The sequence below is a fragment of the Cyanistes caeruleus genome, chromosome 4 (assembly GCF_971803275.1).
Source record: "Cyanistes caeruleus chromosome 4, bCyaCae1.hap1.1, whole genome shotgun sequence".
NCBI lineage: Eukaryota > Metazoa > Chordata > Aves > Passeriformes > Paridae > Cyanistes > Cyanistes caeruleus.
Genome location: NC_141704.1, coordinates 74,869,490 through 74,890,780, shown reverse-complemented (window position 1 = coordinate 74,890,780; position 21,291 = coordinate 74,869,490). Strand labels below are relative to the sequence as shown.

General features: G+C 49.3%; 1 protein-coding gene and 1 long non-coding RNA gene across 2 annotated transcripts; both read left to right on the top strand.

Annotated features, from left to right (window-relative positions):
• The first annotated feature begins 4,267 nt into the window (after nt 1-4,267).
• On the top strand, nt 4,268-6,924 carry LOC147653775 (uncharacterized). The gene is made up of 2 exons (XR_015285765.1): nt 4,268-4,741; nt 5,552-6,924. It is a non-coding gene; the product is annotated as an uncharacterized LOC147653775 (long non-coding RNA).
• A 1,289-nt stretch (nt 6,925-8,213) lies between these two features.
• CDKN1B (cyclin dependent kinase inhibitor 1B) lies at nt 8,214-11,984 on the top strand. Its single transcript, XM_086885346.1, has 3 exons — nt 8,214-9,156; nt 9,683-9,813; nt 11,078-11,984. The coding sequence occupies exons 1-2, from the start codon at nt 8,682-8,684 to the stop codon at nt 9,802-9,804; spliced, it is 597 nt and encodes a 198-aa protein (XP_086741472.1). The 5' UTR covers nt 8,214-8,681; the 3' UTR covers nt 9,805-9,813; nt 11,078-11,984.
• The last annotated feature ends 9,307 nt before the right edge of the window (nt 11,985-21,291 follow it).

Genomic DNA, 21,291 nt, shown 5'->3' with positions numbered 1-21,291 from the left:
CCTATCTAACTTTGAAGAGTCTCCCCAAATACTTCTCCAGATCATATGTCCAGAGATGAAGTCAGCATCTCCCTTGTGTAGCCAAAGTGGACCTCAGCTCCTGGTGTGAGCACTTACCACTGTTCTGATGTGTCAATCAGCTTTTGTCTTAAATCTCATGGTCCTGAAGCCATGCTACTGCCAGAATCATTGAATCTTTCCTTTGCAGCAGAATGAGCTTCTGGTTCCTGTGGGTAAGGAGGAAGCCTTGAAAGAGTAGAAGAAATTATAAAGCACACAAACATTTTATTTTTTTGAAAACCAAGCATTATGAAATCCTTGAAGTAACTTTACATACTCAGAGCCATTAGATCCCAACCTTCTCCTCCCTGCTGGGCACCCTGAGAAGGCTTCTTGCCAACCATGCTCTAGAGCATTAGAAACAGGTTTTCAAAAGTGCATACACACCTGAATGCCTTGGATAAGCTGGTCCTGACTTCTCAGCAGGCTTAACTTGGCCTGTTGGGTGGCTGACCAGCTTCTTCTGCATGCTGAGAGTTGGGATTTTTGTTTCTAACTCTGTGGCTAAGCAAACCAACCACACCAGAACGAGGCAATCCCAAGGCAGGGTCTAGCAAGGTCTCACAGTTTGCTCTGAAGACTTTCAAGAAAGGGTTCCCTACTGGCCTGGGAAGCTCTGGTTGCGCTCAGGTTCTTCAGCGCCACCCCCCCCCCCCCCCCCCTTGAAACAGCAGGGCTGTTGTAGGCTCAAAATCACACCCACAGGGACAGATGAAGGCTTGGGTTAATTTTTGGTAGTTTTCATTGGTTTTGAAGGGCAAAGGAGTTCTGAGAGGTTGACTATGGCTTGAGAGTGCTGAAGACCACCAGGAATAGAAAAACTTCTTTAAGGGCACTGTTACAGGGATCCAAGGAACAATTTTTGAGTCAGACTGTAGTTTTTGTTGTTTTTGTGATCTCACCTGTCTTTTGCAGGCTTGGGATGGGAGGCAACAGAAGAAAAGGAGAATTGCCAGGAAATCTCATAGTATTAGCTATGTTTTGTTGCTGTCATTCAAGTCAGTTATTAAATATAAACTGCTATACTTGCAATGATAACTTTGCAAACATCTTGAGTGGAAGTTGTTCTCAAAAAGCCTTTCAAACTGGAGATAAAAGTGATGCTTTCAGGTACTCCTCTTCAAATAGATGTCCCAGTTTAGCTGCTGGCAGCAAGAGCAAAGGGAATAACCAAGCAGCTTGTGAGAGTCAAAATCACAGCAGATTAGGCCTCTGCTCAAAGAAACATTTAACTCCTTATGAGGGAAACCCAAAACAAGTGCTGGTAAATAAAAGGCCTCTCTTTTTCTATCTTTCTCATTATCCACCGAAACTATGGCCACTGTAAATTTTGCAATAGACTGGATTCAGTGAAATAATGTTTGCTTTTTGACTTGCCAGCTTCTTTAGGCTTGGCTGGTTTAGGTCAGTCATGGACAGGGTCAGGAGCACTGATTCAGCCCATTGTTAACTGTGCTCAGGAGGCTCTTGCGCTGTCAGGACCATCCTGGTGGACATGGCTGGAAGAATGGTGGTGGAGCACTTCTTTTTACAAGGGCATGGAGTGACAGGACAAGGGGGAGTGGCTTCACACTGACGAAGAGCAGGTTTAGATTGGGAATTAGAAATAAATTCTTTCCTGTGAGGGTGGGGAGGCCCTGGCACAGGGTGCCCAGAGAAGCTGTGGCTGCCTCATCTCTGGAAGTGTCCAAGGCCAGGTTGGATGGTGCTCTGAGCAACCTGGGATAGTGGAAGGTGTACCTGCCCTCAGCAGGAGGGTGGAAAACTGGATGATCTTTAAGGTCCCTTCTAACCCAATCCATTCTGTGATTTTGTGATTCTCTGAAATGTCTGTCACTTACCTCATAACAATTTTGTCATTGCCAGATGCTTGCAGAATACACTTCAAATTTTCCTCTGTAATAACATCCCATTACTGTAGGTTAATGCCCTGGCTTTTGCATCCTGGAGCTGTAAAATTCCCTTGCTAGGCTGGTTAACACAAACAAGATGTGGTACTGTACAAACAGATCATTTCCAACAGCTAAACATCTAAGCAGATTAGGAAGAGGGTGAGGGCAGAAATGGAGGTGCTGAGAGTTGCAGCAATGTGCAGTGACATGGCCAAGGGAAGTCAGAACCAGAATTCAGATCCCATGCCCTCATAGTACTCTGTTACTTAATGCCATCATTTTGGTATATGAGATGGGTCGTCTTCCTTAAAGGGTTTAGAAAGTAGCCAGACCAGTTCCTCTGTTTATATAAGGAAGATGTTTGTAGACCTCTTGATCCTAAGGCAATTAATACAGCCCATTGGGGAAAGATTTGAAGAAAGGGGGGAAAAAAAGAAAAACAAAAGGAAAAAGAAGGAAAAAGAAGAAAAAAGAAGAAAAAGAAAAAAAAAGTGAAAAAGAGAACTGGGCTAGATTCTCATGCAAACAGCACCCAGAATGCCTAAAATTCTAACAGATGCAGATGTTTTTATGTCAGAGTATTTTTTTGGTGAGCGGCCTCTTTGTGGTCAACTGTAAGCATCACATTTACATAGTTCTGTATTTCTGAAAAAGCCTATTGCATGAAGTTGGGATCCTACCAAATGAAAACAAAACACAACACTAATGAAAAATAACAAGCTCTTCCAACAATGTTCAGTAACTGACTTAGAGGTTAGTTCTGTGTTCTGGGAAAAAAAAATTATCCAGGCACCATATAATTTCATGCACTAAAAACATTAAACATTTCAGAGGAACGTAACATATGACACAGGGTGTTTTTATTTAATGAATGGCTGTAAGAAATGGGGCCAGCATCCCTTCTCACAGATGAACGCCTTGTGCCAAGAGAGTTGCTGTACAATGTGTCATCACTCGGGAACCTAAAGAATTGTACTTGAGAAAACATTGCTACAAAATATCATTCCCTTCCCAGAAAGGTTCATTTCAGGCTTTGTAGAAAAACAGGACAACTCATTTCCACTGCACCTAATTCTTCTGTTGGGAAACTTTCTTAAAGGCATAGGTGGTGGAGCAAGTGTCTAGAAAACTGTTTAATTTCATAGCGACAATAATAGCTCCTGGTTATTGTTGGTGCTCAGCTCTTGCTTTGGGCTTTCAATACTTAGAACTTAATAAGCATGGAGCAGGTTAATCCTCTACACACCCTGAAAAGGGAGAGGGGGAGAAGGAGAAGGAAAGGGAAGGACAAGAGGAAGGGGAGGGAGAGAGGAGCAGAAGGGAAGGGAAACAACACAGAAAGGGAAAGGAACTTTAGCTGCCATAAGCCTCTAGTTAAGACTCTTATGTCAAAAACTTGCTATTCTAACAACGTGGCATGGGTTATGTCGTGTATTAAATTGGAAGTCTAACAGACATGGAGTTAGACTGGATTGAAAATTACTTTTTTTTTAATGTTGTGTTTTCTTCAGAGAAATTAGATCAGTTCACATCAAATAATCAATTTACTGATTTAGACCTCACCTCTACAACAGTCGTGCTTGCTGGGAAAACTCAACATAATCACGTGCGAGTGTGTGTATTTATATTTAGAGACTGTATATTAACATCCTCTTTCTTGTTCCTGGTTTGAAAAAAGAGAAGTTGGTTACCCAGAAAAGTGCATCCATCACTGCTGTCTGTAAGACACTCCTGGCTTCACCTGTACTTCAAGAGCAGTTTTCTCCTATTTTGCACTTCAAAGAAAATGAAAAACAAAATAAAATTGTCTGAGCCAGACCAGAAGAGTCTTCCCTGTGACAACATCAGGGTATTTTGCTCCTTTAGCAAGTCAAGGGAAGCTGGTGACAAGCAGAGAGCTCCAAAGAGAGAAGAATGAAAGTACTTCCAGTGCTAGTAATTTAACCTGTATCTTCTGCAGACATAACCGTGTAACCTGCCCTATGATTATAGCGTAGAGAAGGCATTTCTGACATAGTACCTGCCTTTTAAAACAAATCCCATTAAGGACACCCTCAAATCCCATTAAAGACACCCCCAAGCTGTACCCGCTGCCAGCACCCTCACAAGGGCTCAAAATCTGCGGGGCTGGTCCTGGCACCCACCCAAGGCTGCTGCAGGTGGTGCCAAGCCGGGACCCCCGGACACCCCTGCTCCCCACTTGCCGAGAGTGGAGCGGCAGCAGAGGCCGCAGAAGCGCCTGCAGCAGGGACGGGAGCAGGACCTGCCCAGGGACAGCCCAGGTGCCAGCAGCGAGGCCAGGTCCTGGCCTGATCTCTGTCCTTAGGCTCCCTCTAGAGTTTACAGAAAATGAGCAAAAGGTCTCGAACGCCACTTGCACAGGAGGGTAGCATTTCCTTGCGCCCCCCAGGCAGTGCTCTGGTCTTGGGCACTGCTGGATTATGTCCCCAGAGCCTTTGGACACTAAAGTGGCTCTTTCCTTCCTGACAGTCCCTGCTGCTGAACCTCACCGGGCCCTAATCCTGCCCAGAAGGGAAGGGCTCCTGTTAAGTGAATATTAAATGGTGAATACTTGGGGCCTACACCTCAAATCTCATGGCAGGCTTGCCCCACATCTCTTGAAGAAATCAGCACTTGGCCTGAAAAACTGGGGAGGTGGGGAAGCAGCACTGGCTCCTCAGCTGAGGAGGATTAGGAGCAAACCTCCTCAAACCTCCAGATGGGTCATGTCATACTCCTGCTTTCTTCATTCTCTGTTCTGGAGGACACATCCTGGTTGAAGAGCTCAGGTATGATTCCAAATTTTCCTGCTATTTGCAAGGGAATATGTAAAATTCCTATCAACCCAGATGCTCTGTGTGTGCAGTTTGGATGGGCTTTGCTGGTTCACTGGACAGCCTTATAAAGTGCTGGGGAAGAAGGGTGGCGAAAAAGAAGACAGGAGGCTTGCCTAAGTGATTCCGAAGGAAAGAAAAACAGCGAGCAGCTGTGCCAGTGGAAAAGCCCAAACAAGAGCGAGGAGAGGGGTAATGGGAAGAGAGGGGACAGGGTGTCCAGAGTCTGTTAGAGGAGACAGGACGTTCTTCATCCAGACCTCCCCATAAACAGTCCTCCCTCCTTCCCGCTTCACTCCTCCAAGTTTTATTTGCGGTTTCGTGTTGTTGTTTGTTTTTCTTTCTTTCTCTAATCCTCTCCTCCTCTTTGACTGGCCGCATCTTCAGCTGAGACTGCCCCGGAGCGGGGCAGAGCGGGCTGGGGGCGGCTGGAGCTCTGCGGGGGAGGCCCAGCTCTCGCCCCCGTCCCCACCCCTCACCGCCTCCCCCGTAGCCCCACTGCTGTGCCCCTCTTTTGCAAGACGATGGCGCTCTGATCTTTCCACAGTTTCACTCCGGGACTTTCGAGTATATTTTTTTCCTGTATTTTTTTTTTTTTCCACGCTTCACTGCTACTACGGGCGGGCGCCTGCCTCTGTCCCGATTTGCTGCAGCCATCGGGGGTGCCTGACTGTAAACAAAACACTTTAGATCATGGCAAGGTCGCTGCAGACACACACAGACTTTTTTTTCTTTTTTTTTTCTTTTTTTTTTTTTTCTCTGCAGCCGCAGCGATTTAAGGTGGATTGCCGAGATCTCGTGGAAGACGAGGGGGGACGAGACGAGACCCAAAAGAAAGGCGAGGACCAACCCCGATCTCTGAGCACGGCCGAGGATGCTCCAGGTATACGGATGCTTCCACCCCGGGGGAGACACTCTTTTTTTTTTTTTTTTATTTTTTTTTTCATTTTTTTTTTTATTTTCTCCATAATTTTACCACCTTTCCTGATGATTTGTCCCAACTCGACCCCAACGTTTCTGGCGGCGCGGGTTGCGGGCTGTACTGCCCCCGGAGAAACGCGCAGCTACCGCTGCTGCGGGGCTACAACCCCTCCCCTTTCCCTCTCCCCAGCCCCCCTGAGGGCGAGGCAGGGTGATAGAGGAGAACGGTTAGAGGGATAAACCGAGGGGGAGACCACTCCTCTTTAATTTTCTTTAATTTCTTCCGCTGCTACCATCAGCGGCTTAAATTATTCTCGCCCCTCTTCTCCTCCCACCCCCCCCCCCCCCCCCCCCCCCCTTGGATTTAACTATTCGTGCTCAATGTACTTGTACAGCATCCAGGGACTCAGTCTCAGGCCCTAATGCTAAGGAAAGTATAAACAGAACAACAACAAAATAAACCCCAGAATGTTCTTGTCCCACTGTAACTTGTTGGTTTTTTTCCTTTTCCAAAAGCTTCAGATAAATCAGTGCTCTCTGTTACACTGCTGTGATGTTGCTGCTGCTGCTTTACTCGTGGGGCACAGAGTCTTTTGGAAACCCACACTCCCCACAATTTTTTCTGTTTCCTAGTTTGTGCTTATACTCTGGTACACTGTTATAATCCTGCAGACCAGTGGTTTGCCTTTCGCTTTGGATTAGGGAGACATGCAGAGACTCCCAGGGAGCAGAGAATGGGAACTCCTCACCTAAGGAGTCTGGGGTGGGACACTCAGCAGGTTACTAGCAGGGAAGCCCCCATCAGCAGGATAAGCCCTGGGCATCCTCAGGCATTTTCTGCAGATCACTTTGTACATGTCCCATGTGTGGATCAACAGAACAAATTCAGTGTCTCTACATCTGACAGAGAAAATGAAGTTTGAAATGGAGCTTCCTTGCTAGTGGCAGTGGAAGTCAAAGATAGGAAAGCCTGGAGAAATGAAATCCTGCAAATACAGCAGATGCAGGCTCTGCTTTTTCCAGCCAATGGAGTTTTATCATGCACTTGCAACTTCAAAAAAATCTCCAAAAAAAAGGTCCTTCAGACATGTGAATGTCAGTTTTAATTTTCTGCAAGTTAATTGCTGAAATTTGTGGTTTTTGAGAGGAGTTAGAAAACAACTTCCAAGTACTAAAATCCCCAGCATATAAATAAAAATAATGTGGGTAATAACGTATTTCAACCTTGTGGTTTTATCTCATTTGTATTTTTTTTTTGCCTGTACACATTTTTTTTTTTGAACTTGGGTCTGATGATACTGAGATTACTCTGCTGAGTGGTGTGAGCAGAAGCTGGAGGTCTTAAGTCTGACAATGGCCGACAGAGTGCTGGCCTGGTCTTGAGTACTTTGTGAAGGTTGTGTCCTCTCTCCAGTGTGTAAAATCTCCATGTCTTCAAGGCCAAACCTGCTGACTCTCATCTCAGACAGTTAAACCAAATTGCATTGAACCCTGCCTTGTTGAGGTAACTTGCTACTTGTGTACCCCCCTCACCCTCCCATCCTGAAGTTTGCACAGGGCTGCTCTGCTTGCAAAGGAGACCTGGCCGTATCGATGGGTGTGAAGTGCCTTCAGGGCCCTCCAAAGACTCAGGCACAGGATCTAGGCACCTGGACACTTCATAACCTTTAGTGCTTGAGAGAACCTGCAGTGTCACATAATACATCGAGGGCACTGCCCTCAATGCCTTACCTGCCTGGTGAGAGAGGTTGGCAGTGGAAAGGGCTGGAGAAAAGGGGGCCAGAGAGGAATGCACAATTGCTCTTATGCCCACCACACATGCTCAGACTATCTGAGGAAGTTGCTTAAAAAATCTCTGGCTGTGACTCTTTGCCCATCTAATCTTTTGAGCACACAAACGGGACAAACCCCAATGCTATTTTTTTTCTTTTCCCGGATTGCTAACATCTGAAATCGCAGCAGCGGTTATTTTACAGATATTTCTTAACCTAGCCCTTTCTCTGCCGAGAGGGTAGAAGATGATCGCCTTGGCACGACGAGTCACCAGCCCATCTCCGCAGGCAGTGGTGTCAGGGTCCTGATCCCCGCGGCATGCCCTGGTGGGGCTCAGCCTGCCCACTAGCCCCGAGCTTGCCCCCAAACCCGGACCTCGGCGGGGACGCACCGCTAGTGCCCAACCCGGGCAAACTAGAGCGGTCTTGTCACAGCCCTGACTCTAAAATCAGCCACTGCCATTCCTCAGGCCGCTGGGGGTGTTTTTGTGGGGCGGCACAATCCCCACCGGGTTTTGCGGAGGGGTGAGGAGGGCTAACCCTGGTCGGTTTTCCCTTCGCTCCCAGGCTCGGCTCGCTACGGCCCGGCCTGGCTTTGCGCCGTCCCACCTTTAGAGCCGGCGGCGGCGGCGGGGCAGGGCCGGGCGGACGGGGCGGTGCCTGCCGCCGTAACCAATGGCTCGGCCGGGCTGTTTAAATAGACTCGTCCTGTCAATCATTTTCTTCTTCGTCAGCCTCCCTTCAATCGCCATATTGGGCTGCCGAGAAAAGAGCTCATCTCGCCTTGTTTTTTTTCCGTCTCGCTTTTACTACGCGGCGGCGGTGCGAGCGGCAGGGGCATCATTGGCACCAAGGCCATCACCGGCACCGGCACCATCGCCACCGGCGGCGGACCGACACCGCGAGAGCAGCGCCGCGCTCCGCTTCTCACCCGCCCGGGGCTCCCCGGCGGCGGCAGCGGCGGCTTTCGGGGCTCATCCCCGGGCCGGCGCTTATGCAAGGGCGCCTCCTCGCCCCTTCTCCGCGGGCCGAGGGCGAGCGGGGCCGAGGCGGGGCTGCAGCGCGAGGCAGCGCGGAGCGGAGCCGCGGAGCGGAGCCGCCGGGCGCCGGGAAATAAAGGGCGGCGGAGAGGCGGCGGCGGCCGCGGATAGAGAGAGCAGCGAGCACAACAACCCCCGCCTGGAGCCACAGCGTGCGGGGAGATGTCAAACGTCCGCATTTCTAATGGGAGCCCTACCCTGGAGCGCATGGAGGCCAGACAGTCGGAGTACCCGAAGCCGTCTGCGTGCAGGAACCTCTTCGGGCCGGTGAACCACGAAGAGCTCAACAGGGAGTTGAAGAAACACCTGCAGGAGATGGAGGAGGCGTACCAGAGGAAGTGGAATTTCGATTTCCAGAATCACAGGCCGCTGGAAGGCAGGTACGAGTGGCAAGCCGTGGAAAAAGGGAGCTCGCCCGACTTCTACTTCAGACCCCCCAGGCTACGGAAAGCCGTCTGCAAGTCCGCCGGCCGCCAGAGCTTGGATGTAAACGGGAATTGCCAAACCGTGGTTTTTGTCGGTTCTCAGGGAATCTCAGAGGACACTCACTGTGTAGCTCAAAAGACTGATGTTTCAGAAAATCAGACGGACTTAGCAGAGCAGTGCATTGCCCAGAGGAAAAGACCCGCGGCCGACGGTAACGTACCCCACGGCTCTGCCCCGCGTCCCACTCGTGTCAGCGCCGGGGCTCCGGCCCCTCCGCCCCTGCCACGCCTAGCACCAGCTCGGCGTATCCTCCCCTCCCTTTTCCCCCTAAAAAAGCCCGGGTAGTGTTTGCAGTCCCGGGGGGCCCGCCTAGAGTGGGAGCTGGTAGATTATTTGCACGGAAGAGCCCTTAGACGCGGGTCAGATCCCCCGACCCCTCGCCGCCCCACTGTAGGGACCCGGGCTCCTGCCCAGGTGGGAGGAGGTGCACAGCGCCCAGCAGAAGACGAATATGGATTTTAAACGAAAATAGGGAACTTAGATCTCCTATCCAGGGAGAAGCCCAACTCCCCACCCCCTGATCGCTTCACGCAGCCGATACCTGACATGGGATCCGGGAATATTCCCCCCGGCTCCCTCTATCCCCCTTGGATGCCGAGCATACATCTGGAAGGAAAATATTTTAATATCTCCCCCCTCCCCCTCCGTCCCCCTCGTTTTTAATTTTCCCCTCCTAGATTCCTCTCCTCAAAATAAAAGAGCCAACACAACAGAAGAAGAGGTTTCAGAAGACTCCCCCAGTGCCAATTCAGTGGAGCAAACACCCAAGAAATCAAGCCCAGGAAGACATCAAACGTAAAGCGTTTAGGTCAGTTCCCTTTAGGGTATGGCATTAGGATGCAAGTAAGGGAAAGAAGGGGTGACCGAGTGTCTATCCCGCGTCTCTTAAGAGGGTGGGGAGGGGGCTTCGAGCCCCTGGGAAACGCCGAGGGGTGTTTTCTCCGAGGAAGGGTGGCTTTCCCCGAGCGCTCGGGAATGGGTGTGTGTTGGAGGGTGGGGAGTGGGAGGCGCAGGGCTTGAAAAGAACAAAACAAGCAGTGAAGCCCAGCCTGGGCTCGGCAGCGTCAGGGGGCTGGGGCAAGGGCTGCAGTGGGACTGACCCTGCCTTCCTGCGGGATGGGCACAGGGGCCAGGGAGAGCCCTTTCCCAAGGACCGTTCGGGTGCAGGGACGGAGTTGGAAACCTGTCAGATGCCAGGGGATTTCGGGGGGCTTCACCTGTCCGCCGCCCCCGGGGCTTTTTCATCTCCAGTGTCAGCCTTGCCATTGCATGTCGCGGCCACCTTCATGCGGGAGAAATAAGTCAAGAAGTTGAGTTTAAGGGGAATCCGGGCATTTTCTTAAAATTCGAGCAATGCAAGGTTGTTTTGTTTTTGTTTGGTTTGGTTTCTTTTTTTGCTTTCCCCCCTTTTTTTTTTTTTGTTTCTGTTCTTTTGGTTTGGTTTTAGAGGCGGGCAGGGGAAGGGAGTGGGTTAATGGGAGGCTGGGTTGTGCAGTTTTTTGGTTTTTTTTTTGGTTTTTTTTTGTTTTTTTGGTTTTTTTTTGTTTTTCTTTTTTACCTTCTCTCCCACCCCGTTTTTGTTTTTTGTTTTAAGGCGATGGCTGGGCGGGGATAGTTGGTAAAAATTGCGCCGGCGGTTTGGGAGCCGAGGTTAAGAGCGAGGTTTACCAGAAAAAAAAAAAAACATTTGCGATTGTGCAGAGAGAGATTAAGCTGTAAAGCAGAAGTTGCAACAAATTAGTCCCGCTGGGGTGAGCCGTGGCCGAGCGCGGCCATGCGAATGCCGCTACTCCCGGCAGCTTTCGGCGGTGGGGGCACGGGAGAGGGGTCACCCCGCGTTCCCCGCCGAAGGATGGAGGGGCCGAGGCCGCTGGCAGCGGCGCGGGGAGCGTGGGGGAGGCGGGGGCCCCGCCCGGGCTGGGCCCGCCCGCCCCGGGGATGCGGTGTCGGTTTGAACCGGTTGCGCCGCGGATCGCGTTTCTTGTCGATGTTTTCTAATCGCTCTCCCCCCCACCTCTTCTTATTTTTTTCTTTTTTTCTTTTTTTCTTTTTTTTTTTCATTATTCCCGCAGAGCGGAGGATGTGTGCGTCCTCATTCGTCGACTGGGGCGGGCGGCGATGAAGCGAGGAAGATGTAAAGTTGTAGTGGGAAAGGAAAAAAATACATATCGCCGATCTCCGAGGGATGGAGGTCCTGTACAAGCACTGAAAAAACAAAAAAACAAAAAACAACAGCAACAAAAAGCAAACAATAACACTAAATTTTAGGCACTCTTAAAAGACCTGCCTCTAAAAGCATTGGATGTAGCATTGTGCAATTAGGTGTTTCCTTATTTGCTTCATTGTACTACCTGTGTATATAGTTTTTACCTTATGTAGCACATAAAATTTGTTGGGCGGGGGGGGAGGGACTGGAAGAGGGTGACCGATTGGAACTTGCTTTCACAATCTAGCAAGAAAAGAAATCTATGAAGAGAAGCAGTGTAGGGTTTTTATTACTTAAAGATGTATTGTCCCTTTAAGTGGGTCCACAGTGTTTTTCTCTTTTTTTCTTTTTTTAAAAAAAAATTTAGACTTTTTTTAATGTATCATCGTGGTAACTGTTCAGAGCAGATTATTGTGAAATTTCTTCCTATGGCATTAAGCTGAAGAGGTGGGAGCTGTGATGATTCCGTTATGTAGCAGCAAAAGTTCCCTGCCCCTCTCCCCTCCAAATCCATATACCAAAACTGATACTCTGTAAAAAGTTGTGTAAAACCATCCCACCTGATTACATTGCCTGATTTTTTTTTTTTTTAATTTATTTTTTTTTTTAACCGAATCTGAAAAGCTTTTGCTCTGAATCTAGAATATTGTTTTCTGATCTGACCCACTTCCTATAGTGTTTGTGTGTGGGAGGAAAAGGGATACTACATCTTTAAACAGTATTTCTATGTTGCCTGTGTACCTGTATGTAAAAATAAAAAAGTTCGAAATGTACCTGTGTACATAACTCTGTAAAGACACTGAGAAATTATACTAACTTATTTATGTTAAAAGATTTTTTTTAATCTAGAAGACGATATTTTTTCCCCATAAAGCCAAAGTGGCATGTTTTTGTGCATTTGTAAATGCTCTATTTGGTAGACTTTTCAGAGGGTTTTTTCAGTTTGGTTTTTTTTCTTTTTTTTTTTTTTTTTTTTTTTTTTCTTTTTCTCATAATTAATATGGCTGTGCTTAAAAGATTGCAGACTGAGCCAATTTAATTTTTTTTTTTTTTTTGTAATGTGTGGGGAAAAAAATCCAGATTGATATTGTTTCACAACAAGCAATCAATAAAGAAAACTGCCATATATAAGAAATATGGTCTTTGTTAGTGTGTGTTTCAACCTCCCTCAGCCTGGTATAGGACTATAAGAAATAACAACAGTTTTCCTTTGAGTATCCATCTCTTCATGGGTCTCTGGCACAGGTGAAAGTAAAGGATGCAGAACCCTTAGTGCAGCGATGCTATTTCTTCATGGAAGGGTGCACAGGCATTGGAACGAGCTGCCTCGGGCAGTGGTGGAGTGACCATCCCGGGAAGGATTTGAAAGACCTGTGGATGTGGCACTTGAGGACGGCGTTTAGTGCTGGGTTAACAGCTGGATTCAAGAGAGCTTTTCCAACATAAATGCTTCTCAGTCTCCTCTGTAATAATTGGCAACGATGTGCCCTCTTGGTGCAAAAGAGTGGAATTTCCTGTGTCATAATAGTTTTGGGGTTTGGGGTGGGGTTGTTTATTTTTGAGAGAGAAGAGATATTTCGAGGTAGTTCTTGCACTTAATCCTTCGACTCCTAAGGCTTAAAACTCGAGCCCAAAAGAGCACCTCCGGGGCCGCCATCGGAGAGCCAGCGCATCCCCGGGATTCCCGGGACTGTCCCTCGGTCCCTCGCTGACGGGGCCCGCGCCGCTGACCGGAGCCCCGGGGCATTTTCCCCGGGCGGCCGCTCGTGGCTATCAAAGATGGCGGCTCGCACGCCCCGGGCCCGGCAGATGCTGGCGGAGGCACCGCACCACTGCCAAGGATGCGCAGGGCCGGGCGCCGCCGGACAGAGGGAAGGATGGCACCGCAGGGTGCAGGAGGGGATGCCCGTGGTGCGGGGGATGACGGGGGTACCCGGCCCTGCCCGCCACGCCCGCCAAGGTGCGAGCGGCCCCTCCGCCCGGGGATGCGGGGGAGCGGCGTTCTCAGACCCAGGGCTTGCAAGGAAAAAATGAACACGTAAAAGAACACAGAGCGGGGGCGGAGGGGGAGCACAGCTCCCTGCGAGGCTCGCCAGGGCCCTCCCCCCTACCCGGTGCAACGCGATCCTGTTGTTTATCCCGGCCGCGCCCGGGCTCGCCCTCGCTCCGAAACCTCCCCGAGAACGCCAGGCTGTGCTGGGCCGGCGCTGGGGAGGGACGGGGAGAGGGGCGAGTCCCCGGTCGCCAGCCCCACTTCAGTGTCTGCCCCGACTCGGGTAGGGCGGAGCGGAGGGGCCGCGGGGGGCACGGCTGGCGCTGGCGCTGGCCTTGCCCTGCTCGGGACCTCTGGACGCGCTGCCGTCCGCCCGCCTCGGGCACGTTCCGTGCCTGCCCTCCTGCCCCTTGCACAGGGATTGCATCGCAACCCAGCCCGCTAAACGTGGAAAACACTCGCAAAGATTTAGTAAAAAAAAAGAAAGAAAGAAAAAAGTTATGTGATGTTTTGCTTCTCTTTTTTTTTTTTTTTTTTTTTTTTTTTCCTGTCCCAGCACGAACAAAGTGATCTCGGTGGAAAATAAATAGCGGCGCCTCCCCGAGCCGGCCTATCCCCGCCGCCGGCGCAAGCCAACCCCTCCGGGTGGGGGACGGGGGCAGGGCGGGGGGGGGGGGTCGGTGCTGCAGGCCCCGGACCGAGGAGGGAGGCGGCGGCGGGTGGGCTCCTCCGTCACGTGGGGTTGGGATGTGCCCTCTGACCGCCCCCCCGCCCCCCGCTATTATTTTAATATTTTTTTTTTTTTTCCGTCGCTACTGCCCTTGTTGCCGCGGCCGACCGATTCCGCTGCTCCGCCTGCGCGGCAGCCGAGGGCCGCCGCTCCCGCCGGGAGCCGCGCCCGCCGCTATCGCAACAGCGCCGGGGGAACGCCGCGCCCGCCCGCGCCTCCTCCTCGGTGACCCCCGGGGGATGCACGGGGCCGCAGCAAGAGTGGGGAACATCTCCCGCCGCCCTGCCCGGAGCGAGGGGGGCAGGGCGGCTACGGTTCGGGCCTACCCCACGCCCCCTCCCTCGGAGGCCTCTTGTAGCGCTTGCACGGCCGCAGCCTGGTGGGGAACTAGAGGCGCGGCAGGGGCAAATTTTTAAACTGTATTTCCCCCTCTCCCTGCTTCCGCCGTAACATTTCTTCCTCGGGCGGCTGGAGGCAACCTTGCCTCACTGCTTTCGTGCGCCCGGCAGCGCTCCGCCGGCCAGACGGGGCCGGTCCGGGCCTGCGGAGGGGCAGGGGCAGGGGCAGGGACAGGGCGGAGCGCGGCCCCGGCTCCGACCCGCCCCGTCTGATGCAACCGCGCGGCCGCCCCGCGGGGTGCGCACGCAGCCCCCGCCCTTCCCTTCTTGCTTTCCCTCTCCCTCCCTCCCTCGCTCCGCGGCCACACGTACGCGAGGCCGCGCGCACCCTCCGCGTGTGCACATGCACGTACCTGCGCGCACACGGCAGTGCGTCCCCGCTGAGCCCAGGCTGCGGGGCTGCCCCGGCTGGAGCCGCCGCCCGACGGGCGCTCCGCCGTCCCGTGCGCCCGGGTTCGCGTCCCGCAGCGCTCCCGGTCTGCTCGCGGTGGGAGCAAGGCTTCCCCTCTCGGGGCTTCTATGCAGGGCTGTGCTGCAGGAAGGGTTGGCTTTCCCTACCACACAGCCGCGTGTTCTCGTGCCAGAGAAGAGAGATATGACCTCTTCCTTAGCAGGAGTATTTTGGATGTGGTTCTGACCGTTTCTCACTGGAGACGTTTGGCGGAAAGAGAAAGTACTAACAAAGTGTCCTTAAAGTCAGTATTAACACCCACTGCTTTTCAGCTGCAGAGCCAGCCTCGGCTTCCTCAGATGGGGAAATGAGCTGGAAGATGTTTTCCAACATCCTGTACCCATCTGTACGTCTCAGTAGCTTCAGCTGAATAAAGCTGAATTTCATTTTCAGAAGAAGATATTCCACATCAGGAAATGTCAACATGTTTTGTTTCAGCATCCTACAGCATTTTGTGTTTTTTTTTTTTTTTTGAAAGTAATTTACTATCCTCAATATTTGTTTTTTTTTAATACCAAAATAAAAAGGCCACAGCATTGTGGCACTAATAAAATGTGTGCTCTTCAGTAAAAGAATAAGATTATATTGTATTAATTGTTTTGCTCTTTCACTAAATTAGATGTCTTCTGCTTTCATTTTACTGGAAAAACTTAGAAGACTTTCTGGACTTTTTTAACACTGATTTTTTTCCCCCACCTCTGATGTTTCATTTACTTATGGAGCTGAAAAAAGGCATTTTTTTCCTGCTTGGGCGGGTTGTATCTGCACTTGTGGTTTGCTGTGCTTCATCCAGGCTCAGCCACCTCCTCCATCCAGGCAGCTTGTGTGCCTTTCCTCTCCCTGCCTGTTTTCTGTCTCGTCCACATCAGTCATTGCAAGACTGAAAATTAGGCCAAAGTATAGAAGGGAATGTGTTTTTCTTCTCTATTTTTTTTTTCCTTCTAATAAAAATAATTCCCAATTCACTTCACTTAAAAAACAAGAAAATATATATTCCTATAGTATAAAATTAATAACAGTAATAAAAATACGAAAATAACATGTAAATATGTAATGATAATATACTAAGTGCAACTGCCTAAAAACAAACCAGCATCAGACTCTCTGCTGCTCCCTGGAGAAAACAAAGCTACCACTGCATTGTAACCCCTCTGGAATTCCCCCCATTTCCCAGCTGTGCCTGGCTGTGTGTACCTTTCCCGTTTTAATTAACCAGCTGATCACAGGTTCTCCACAAGCAATGGGCAGTTTGTTTGCTGTTGAGGTGTTGTAGGATTCTGTGGGGATCCGCTCTCAGGTCTCTAAGGGCAATTCCCTGACTCTGGCTTTTGGAAAAGGGAGGGTTGCTGCTGCAGCTGACACATTGTGGGATGTCACTGCAGTGGACACCAGTTCGTGGCACAGCTGGACCAGGCTGACCTGGATGGGTGCTTGTGGCAGGCTGTACTTTTCTGTGCGGTTCTGTGCTGTGTTTTTCTGTTCTGTGCTGTGTTTTTCTGTTCTGTGCTGTGTTTTTCTGCGCTGTGCTGTGCTGGCAGGGGCTGCCCCGCTCCTCCCAGCAGCTTTGGCACCTGCCAGCAGGCTCTGGGTGGAAGCAGGGAGCAACACACCTATCCACAAAGATGGGCTGTGCCAGCTCAAGCTTTTATACCTGTCTGTCCTACTGCGCCTGCAGCTGTTTGGAGGAGACAACAGGCAGTAACATTAGCTTTATTCCAGTTTTATCCTTGGCCTCACATCTGAGTCTTCAAGCAAGGATTCCAGCTGTGGGCAGACACCCCATTTTGTGTGCTCCAGACACTACTCCCACAAAAACCCAGCAGTCCTTTACATGGAGGAAAAAAATCCAACTGTTGTCTGATAAAGCCTTTCTGTCATGACAGACCCTACCCAGAGTGAAACCCTGCTACCTGGGCAGGCTGGAAGAGCTCTGCAAGCAGATGGCTGTGGTCCTCACTTGCTTTGGAGAGAGAAGCTGGAGGTCTGGGATGGACCATACTGTAAATTTTTCCTGACAGGTGTAAAGCCTGGAGTTGATACCATGAGCTTGGTAACTTGGTACACCACACTAACTTCCTTTTTTTAAACTTTTTTTTCCTGGAACAAAGTGGTTGCTCCCATCTGAGCTGCTGGCTCCCGGATGTATATATTTTATTGTAGTTTGAGACTGGGGATCCCAAGTGAGGACACATGCATACACAGATGAATATAGATATTTATTTATTTTTATTAGTGGAAGAGAGACCTCTACTGGCTCAGCTCACAGAGCCACTCTGACCACAGCTAAGCTCTCTCTCACCTTATCTTTACGTACTTGGGAAATCTCCTCCTGTGTCACAGACATTTGCCAAGGGCAGCTAAGAAACAACATTTCATATTTTCTCAATAAAATATTCAGCATGTGATGAGTACCTCAGCTGCATGTGAGTTTGTGACAGGCCTTAGTGTACTAAATCAAGTAGTTATCAAGTTATTTACTTTAGGAGATGAATTTTGGGCACTGATGCAGAGCAAAGAATTAGTGTGTTACTGGTGCTGGAGACAAGTCAGCAGGGTGTTGTCATCCATGCCATTGATTTCAGTTGCCTTTTATTCTCTATGTTCTTCCTTCAAGCTGGTTCTGTAGCACTTCATTGAGGATAGCTTCAGAAACCATCTCTTGTTGGTCAGGGCTCTTTAGCATCTTGCCTCTGCTGTCAGCTGGATAGGTGTTGACTCATACCTGGGCCATACCTGGGGTTGGTGATCAGTTGGGTGCTTCTCTTCCTGGACTGGGGAAGAGTTAATATATAGTGTGTTTTTCTAGCAAAGCTATCTGAGTACAAGTAATGCAAAACAGGGCTTGGTGTTTGCAAACAGGTGGAGCTGGCTGAGCCAGTCGTGTAAGGCCTGTAAGTCCTGAGCTGCCAGTCTGTCTGAAAGCAACAGAAGCAGTCGTTTGACAAGGTTGATCAAGGGACTGGAGCATCTTTCTTATGAGGAAAGGCCGAGTGAGCTGGGGCTGTCCAGCCTCAAGAGGAGCCCCAGCTGGGAGGGGCCCTCAGCCCTGTGTGTCCCTGTGAGCAGGGAGGGCTCAGAGCAGGGATCAGGCTCTGCTCTGGGGGGCCCAGCAATGGCACCAGAGGAACGGGCAGGGACTGATACCCAGGAGGTTCCACCTGGACATGAGGCAGAACTTCTGTCCTGGGCAGTGACTGAGCCCTGAACAGATTGTCCGGAGAGGTTGGGGAGTCTCCTCACTGGAGATACTCCAGAACCATCTGGACACAATCTTGTGCTGTGTGCTCTGGGATGGCCCTGCTGGAGCAGGGAATTAGGACCAGCTGACACCACTGTGGACCCTTCCAATCTGACCCATTCTGGGATTCTGTGATTCTGAGTACTCTGAAATGCTGGCTTAGGCATCCGCTTCCTTCCTTATCCAGCCCACTCATTCCTGCCTCTGGCACTGCTGGTGAAGTTAGTTCAGCAACTGCAGTAGAGAATGGATCTTGCAGAGATTTTCCACCTTCTGTTCTTTGTTGTTGGTTTGTGTGTTGGTATTTTTTTCTCCTCAGCTGATCTTGCTCCTCATGCAGCTGGCACCAAAACCTAGGCCAGCACAGTGGGTAGGAAGGAACAAACTGGCTGCATTACCATGAAATCAAAGCTTGGGAGGTGGTGTATCTTGCTTGTTCCTTGCAGTAAAGCAAAAATGAAAACCTTGTGCAAGACAACTGCTGCCCATCTTATGATTATGAGGCTTGCTGGAAAGTGGTGGGCAATCTTGGGTGCTGAAGTCCAGGGCTTTGCCTTCCAGCTTTCTCCTCATGTCTCTGGCCATCAAAATGTGCTCCACAGATGACCTGAGAACTGTTTAGGTGGGAGAAATAGAGGTTGGTGTTGATGGCCTAAAGTTTCTGCAATGTTTGCCAGGGGATCTCAGTCCCAGAGAACAGAGCTGTTCCAGAGAAATCTGTTGAGTCACAGTTGTTAGTTTTTTGTGGGAAAGTGGCCTGGTGCACTGGATGCTAAGATAGAGGAGTATGCAGCAGTGGTTTCTGAAGCTGCAGGCTGGTGGAGTGGATATTTTGACTGTGCCTTTCCCAACAGATCTCTGTAGCAAAAGCACTTGCTTTGTTTCAAAATAAAAAGATGCCCTGCAGCCACCTTTTTACCTTTTCCTTTCACCTCTCTCACATCTACCCTTTTCCAGTCATTGAGTGGTGAGAGCACCTACTAATTTACAGACATTAATTACCTCTTCTTACCAAGTTTCTCTTCTCTCTGGAGAGTATTCTGGGTGCTGTATTCTTGGCTTCCCTTGGTCCTGCTGTTCTTGTGAGCTGCTTCATCCTCAAAAAAAAAAAAAAAAAAAAAAAAGAAAAGAAGAAAAGAAAAGAAAAGAAAAAAGTGAAAGATTCAAAGATTCACTGTGTGTTGAGTAGAATTCTGTCAAGCAGGAGCTAGAACATTTTTCTGTCCCAGATGCTAAGTACTGAGCCTGTCGCTAAAGGACACAAAATGATTCACACTACTACCCTCAGTGTTAGAACAAAAACTCGTGACTTTATTTTCTGACTCCAGTATGTATAGATTCTTGACAATGACCAGGGATTGGATAATTAAATTACCATCTTCCCAAGCACATTGGTCATGCAAAACGTCCATCAAAAGACATTTCTTAGAAGGAAAGTGTAAACAACTTGTGTTTACAGGGCTTTCATGGAAAGTAACTAAAACTATGAAAACATTATCAGAAGGCTTAGTTTTCAGGGTGACACTGAGCCTGGATTTTTTTTTTCCCCTTTCATTTTATCCTTTGTGTCTCCTTCCAGATCTTTTGAAAAGAAAAGCTTGGCAGACCTGATCAGTTCAGGTCCTAGGAATTGAAGTCTCCAAGATCAGCTAACCTCATTGTAGCAGGTGAAGTCCTCTGCTATACTCATTTAAAATCTAACTAAAAGCATACCTCTGATTTCCACATCTTACTGCATCACTCCCTCCTGATGCCGTTTACTGCTCCATCTCTCTGCATTTGTAATGTCCCATTGGTTTGAAATTGCTCTTGATGCCACTACATCATGTCTTACCTGCCACCCTCACCTTAAAGTAGTTCTTGTCTGAAAACAATGAACCTGATGGTATTTTATTTAGCTATTGTGATCAGCACAGAAAAAGACAGAGAGTCTCTGGTTCTTCCCCTGAAGAGCACTGAAGCAGTTTGCACTGCCCTCATTCATACCCAGAGGTTAGCATGGGTGTTGCAGGGGGTCTTACTGGCTGGTGGTTTACTGGGATTTAAGGAATCACTGTTGCTTCTTACAGAAACCTGCTCTCTGTTTCTGGTTGCAATAGCTTGGAATAGAAGAGTTGCATCAAGCTTATGTCTCCTGTCTTTATGTTCCAAGTGCTCGATGGCTTGAACATCTATCTATGAAAAATCTGAATTTCAAACCCCTGCCTTTCAGAAGGGATCAAAGAATCACAGAATGGTCTTGGAGAGGACCTTTAAAGATCCCCTGCAATGAGCAGGGATGTTTTCAGCTAGGTCAGATTGCTCAAACCCCAGTTCAACCTGGTCTCAAATGTTTCCAGGGATGGGGCTTTTGCAGTCTCTCTAGACAACCTGTTCCCCACTCACTGTAAGCCAATTACAGATCAAGGGGAACTGTTAAACTTACCTGTTGAGAAGACAGCCAGTTTCTCAAGGACCAGTCCAAGATCAAATGGCAGAAATTGCATCAAGGAGAATCACAGACTTCTATCTTTCTGCTCTCTGTTTAAGGCATGCTTCCTGCTACTGATTTTGCTTTGCTAGAAAAGATCCAGAAGCACCTTAAAAATAAAATGCCAAAATGAAAAAAAGCACTGAGCACACAGATCTTCTCTGGGCAAGAGGATGGGAGTGAGCAAGCAAGCCACATGTGACAAATGTTAGGCATTTTTTTGAATGCAATTCTGGAAACTGCTCTGATGCTGTGGTCAGGTGGGTGGGTGTTACAAACCTATCTGGTCTGGAAAAGAGAAACATTTTTCTAGAAAACGAAAAATATCTGGTGGAGAGAGCACTGAGAGTTAATAAACATGCAGCAGAAGCCCTTTGGGGTAAAGCTGCATCGCTGTGGTGCTTTGTAAGTAAGCGACCCATCACTTCAGAGTTAGATGTGCTCGTGGCAGTGCTGCTGAGGCAGGAAAATTGAGAGACGGAGCTGTTCTACCTCGGGTTCTTCTTCAGTTTGCTTCTTTCCAAACAGCCAGAGACTTCTGAGAGGGTTTTTTTGCCAGTTCCTGGATGTCCTGCATGGGTTTTGCAAGAAGCCCCAAATGAAAGGCGTACTGCTTTAAGTAAGAGTCCTTTGAGTAAGTCCTTGCTCTTCAGTTTGTCTCTTCACTGTCTGAAGAGTTCAGTGCACTGAATTGCTCTTTCTCTGAACTCTGTGTGCCTTTTAAAAAAGACTAAAAATATTGTTTGGTGAAACACTGTTTCATAACTGTGGAGAAATTATGGAGGCTAAAACTGATATAC

Bases quoted from the DNA above. Each gene is read 5' to 3' on its own strand.
- CDKN1B (XM_086885346.1), top strand. From the start codon at position 8,682: ATGTCAAACGTCCGCATTTCTAATGGGAGCCCTACCCTGGAGCGCATG. The intron at 9,157-9,682 runs GTAACGTACCCC...TTCCCCTCCTAG, and splicing joins GAAAAGACCCGCGGCCGACG to ATTCCTCTCCTCAAAATAAA.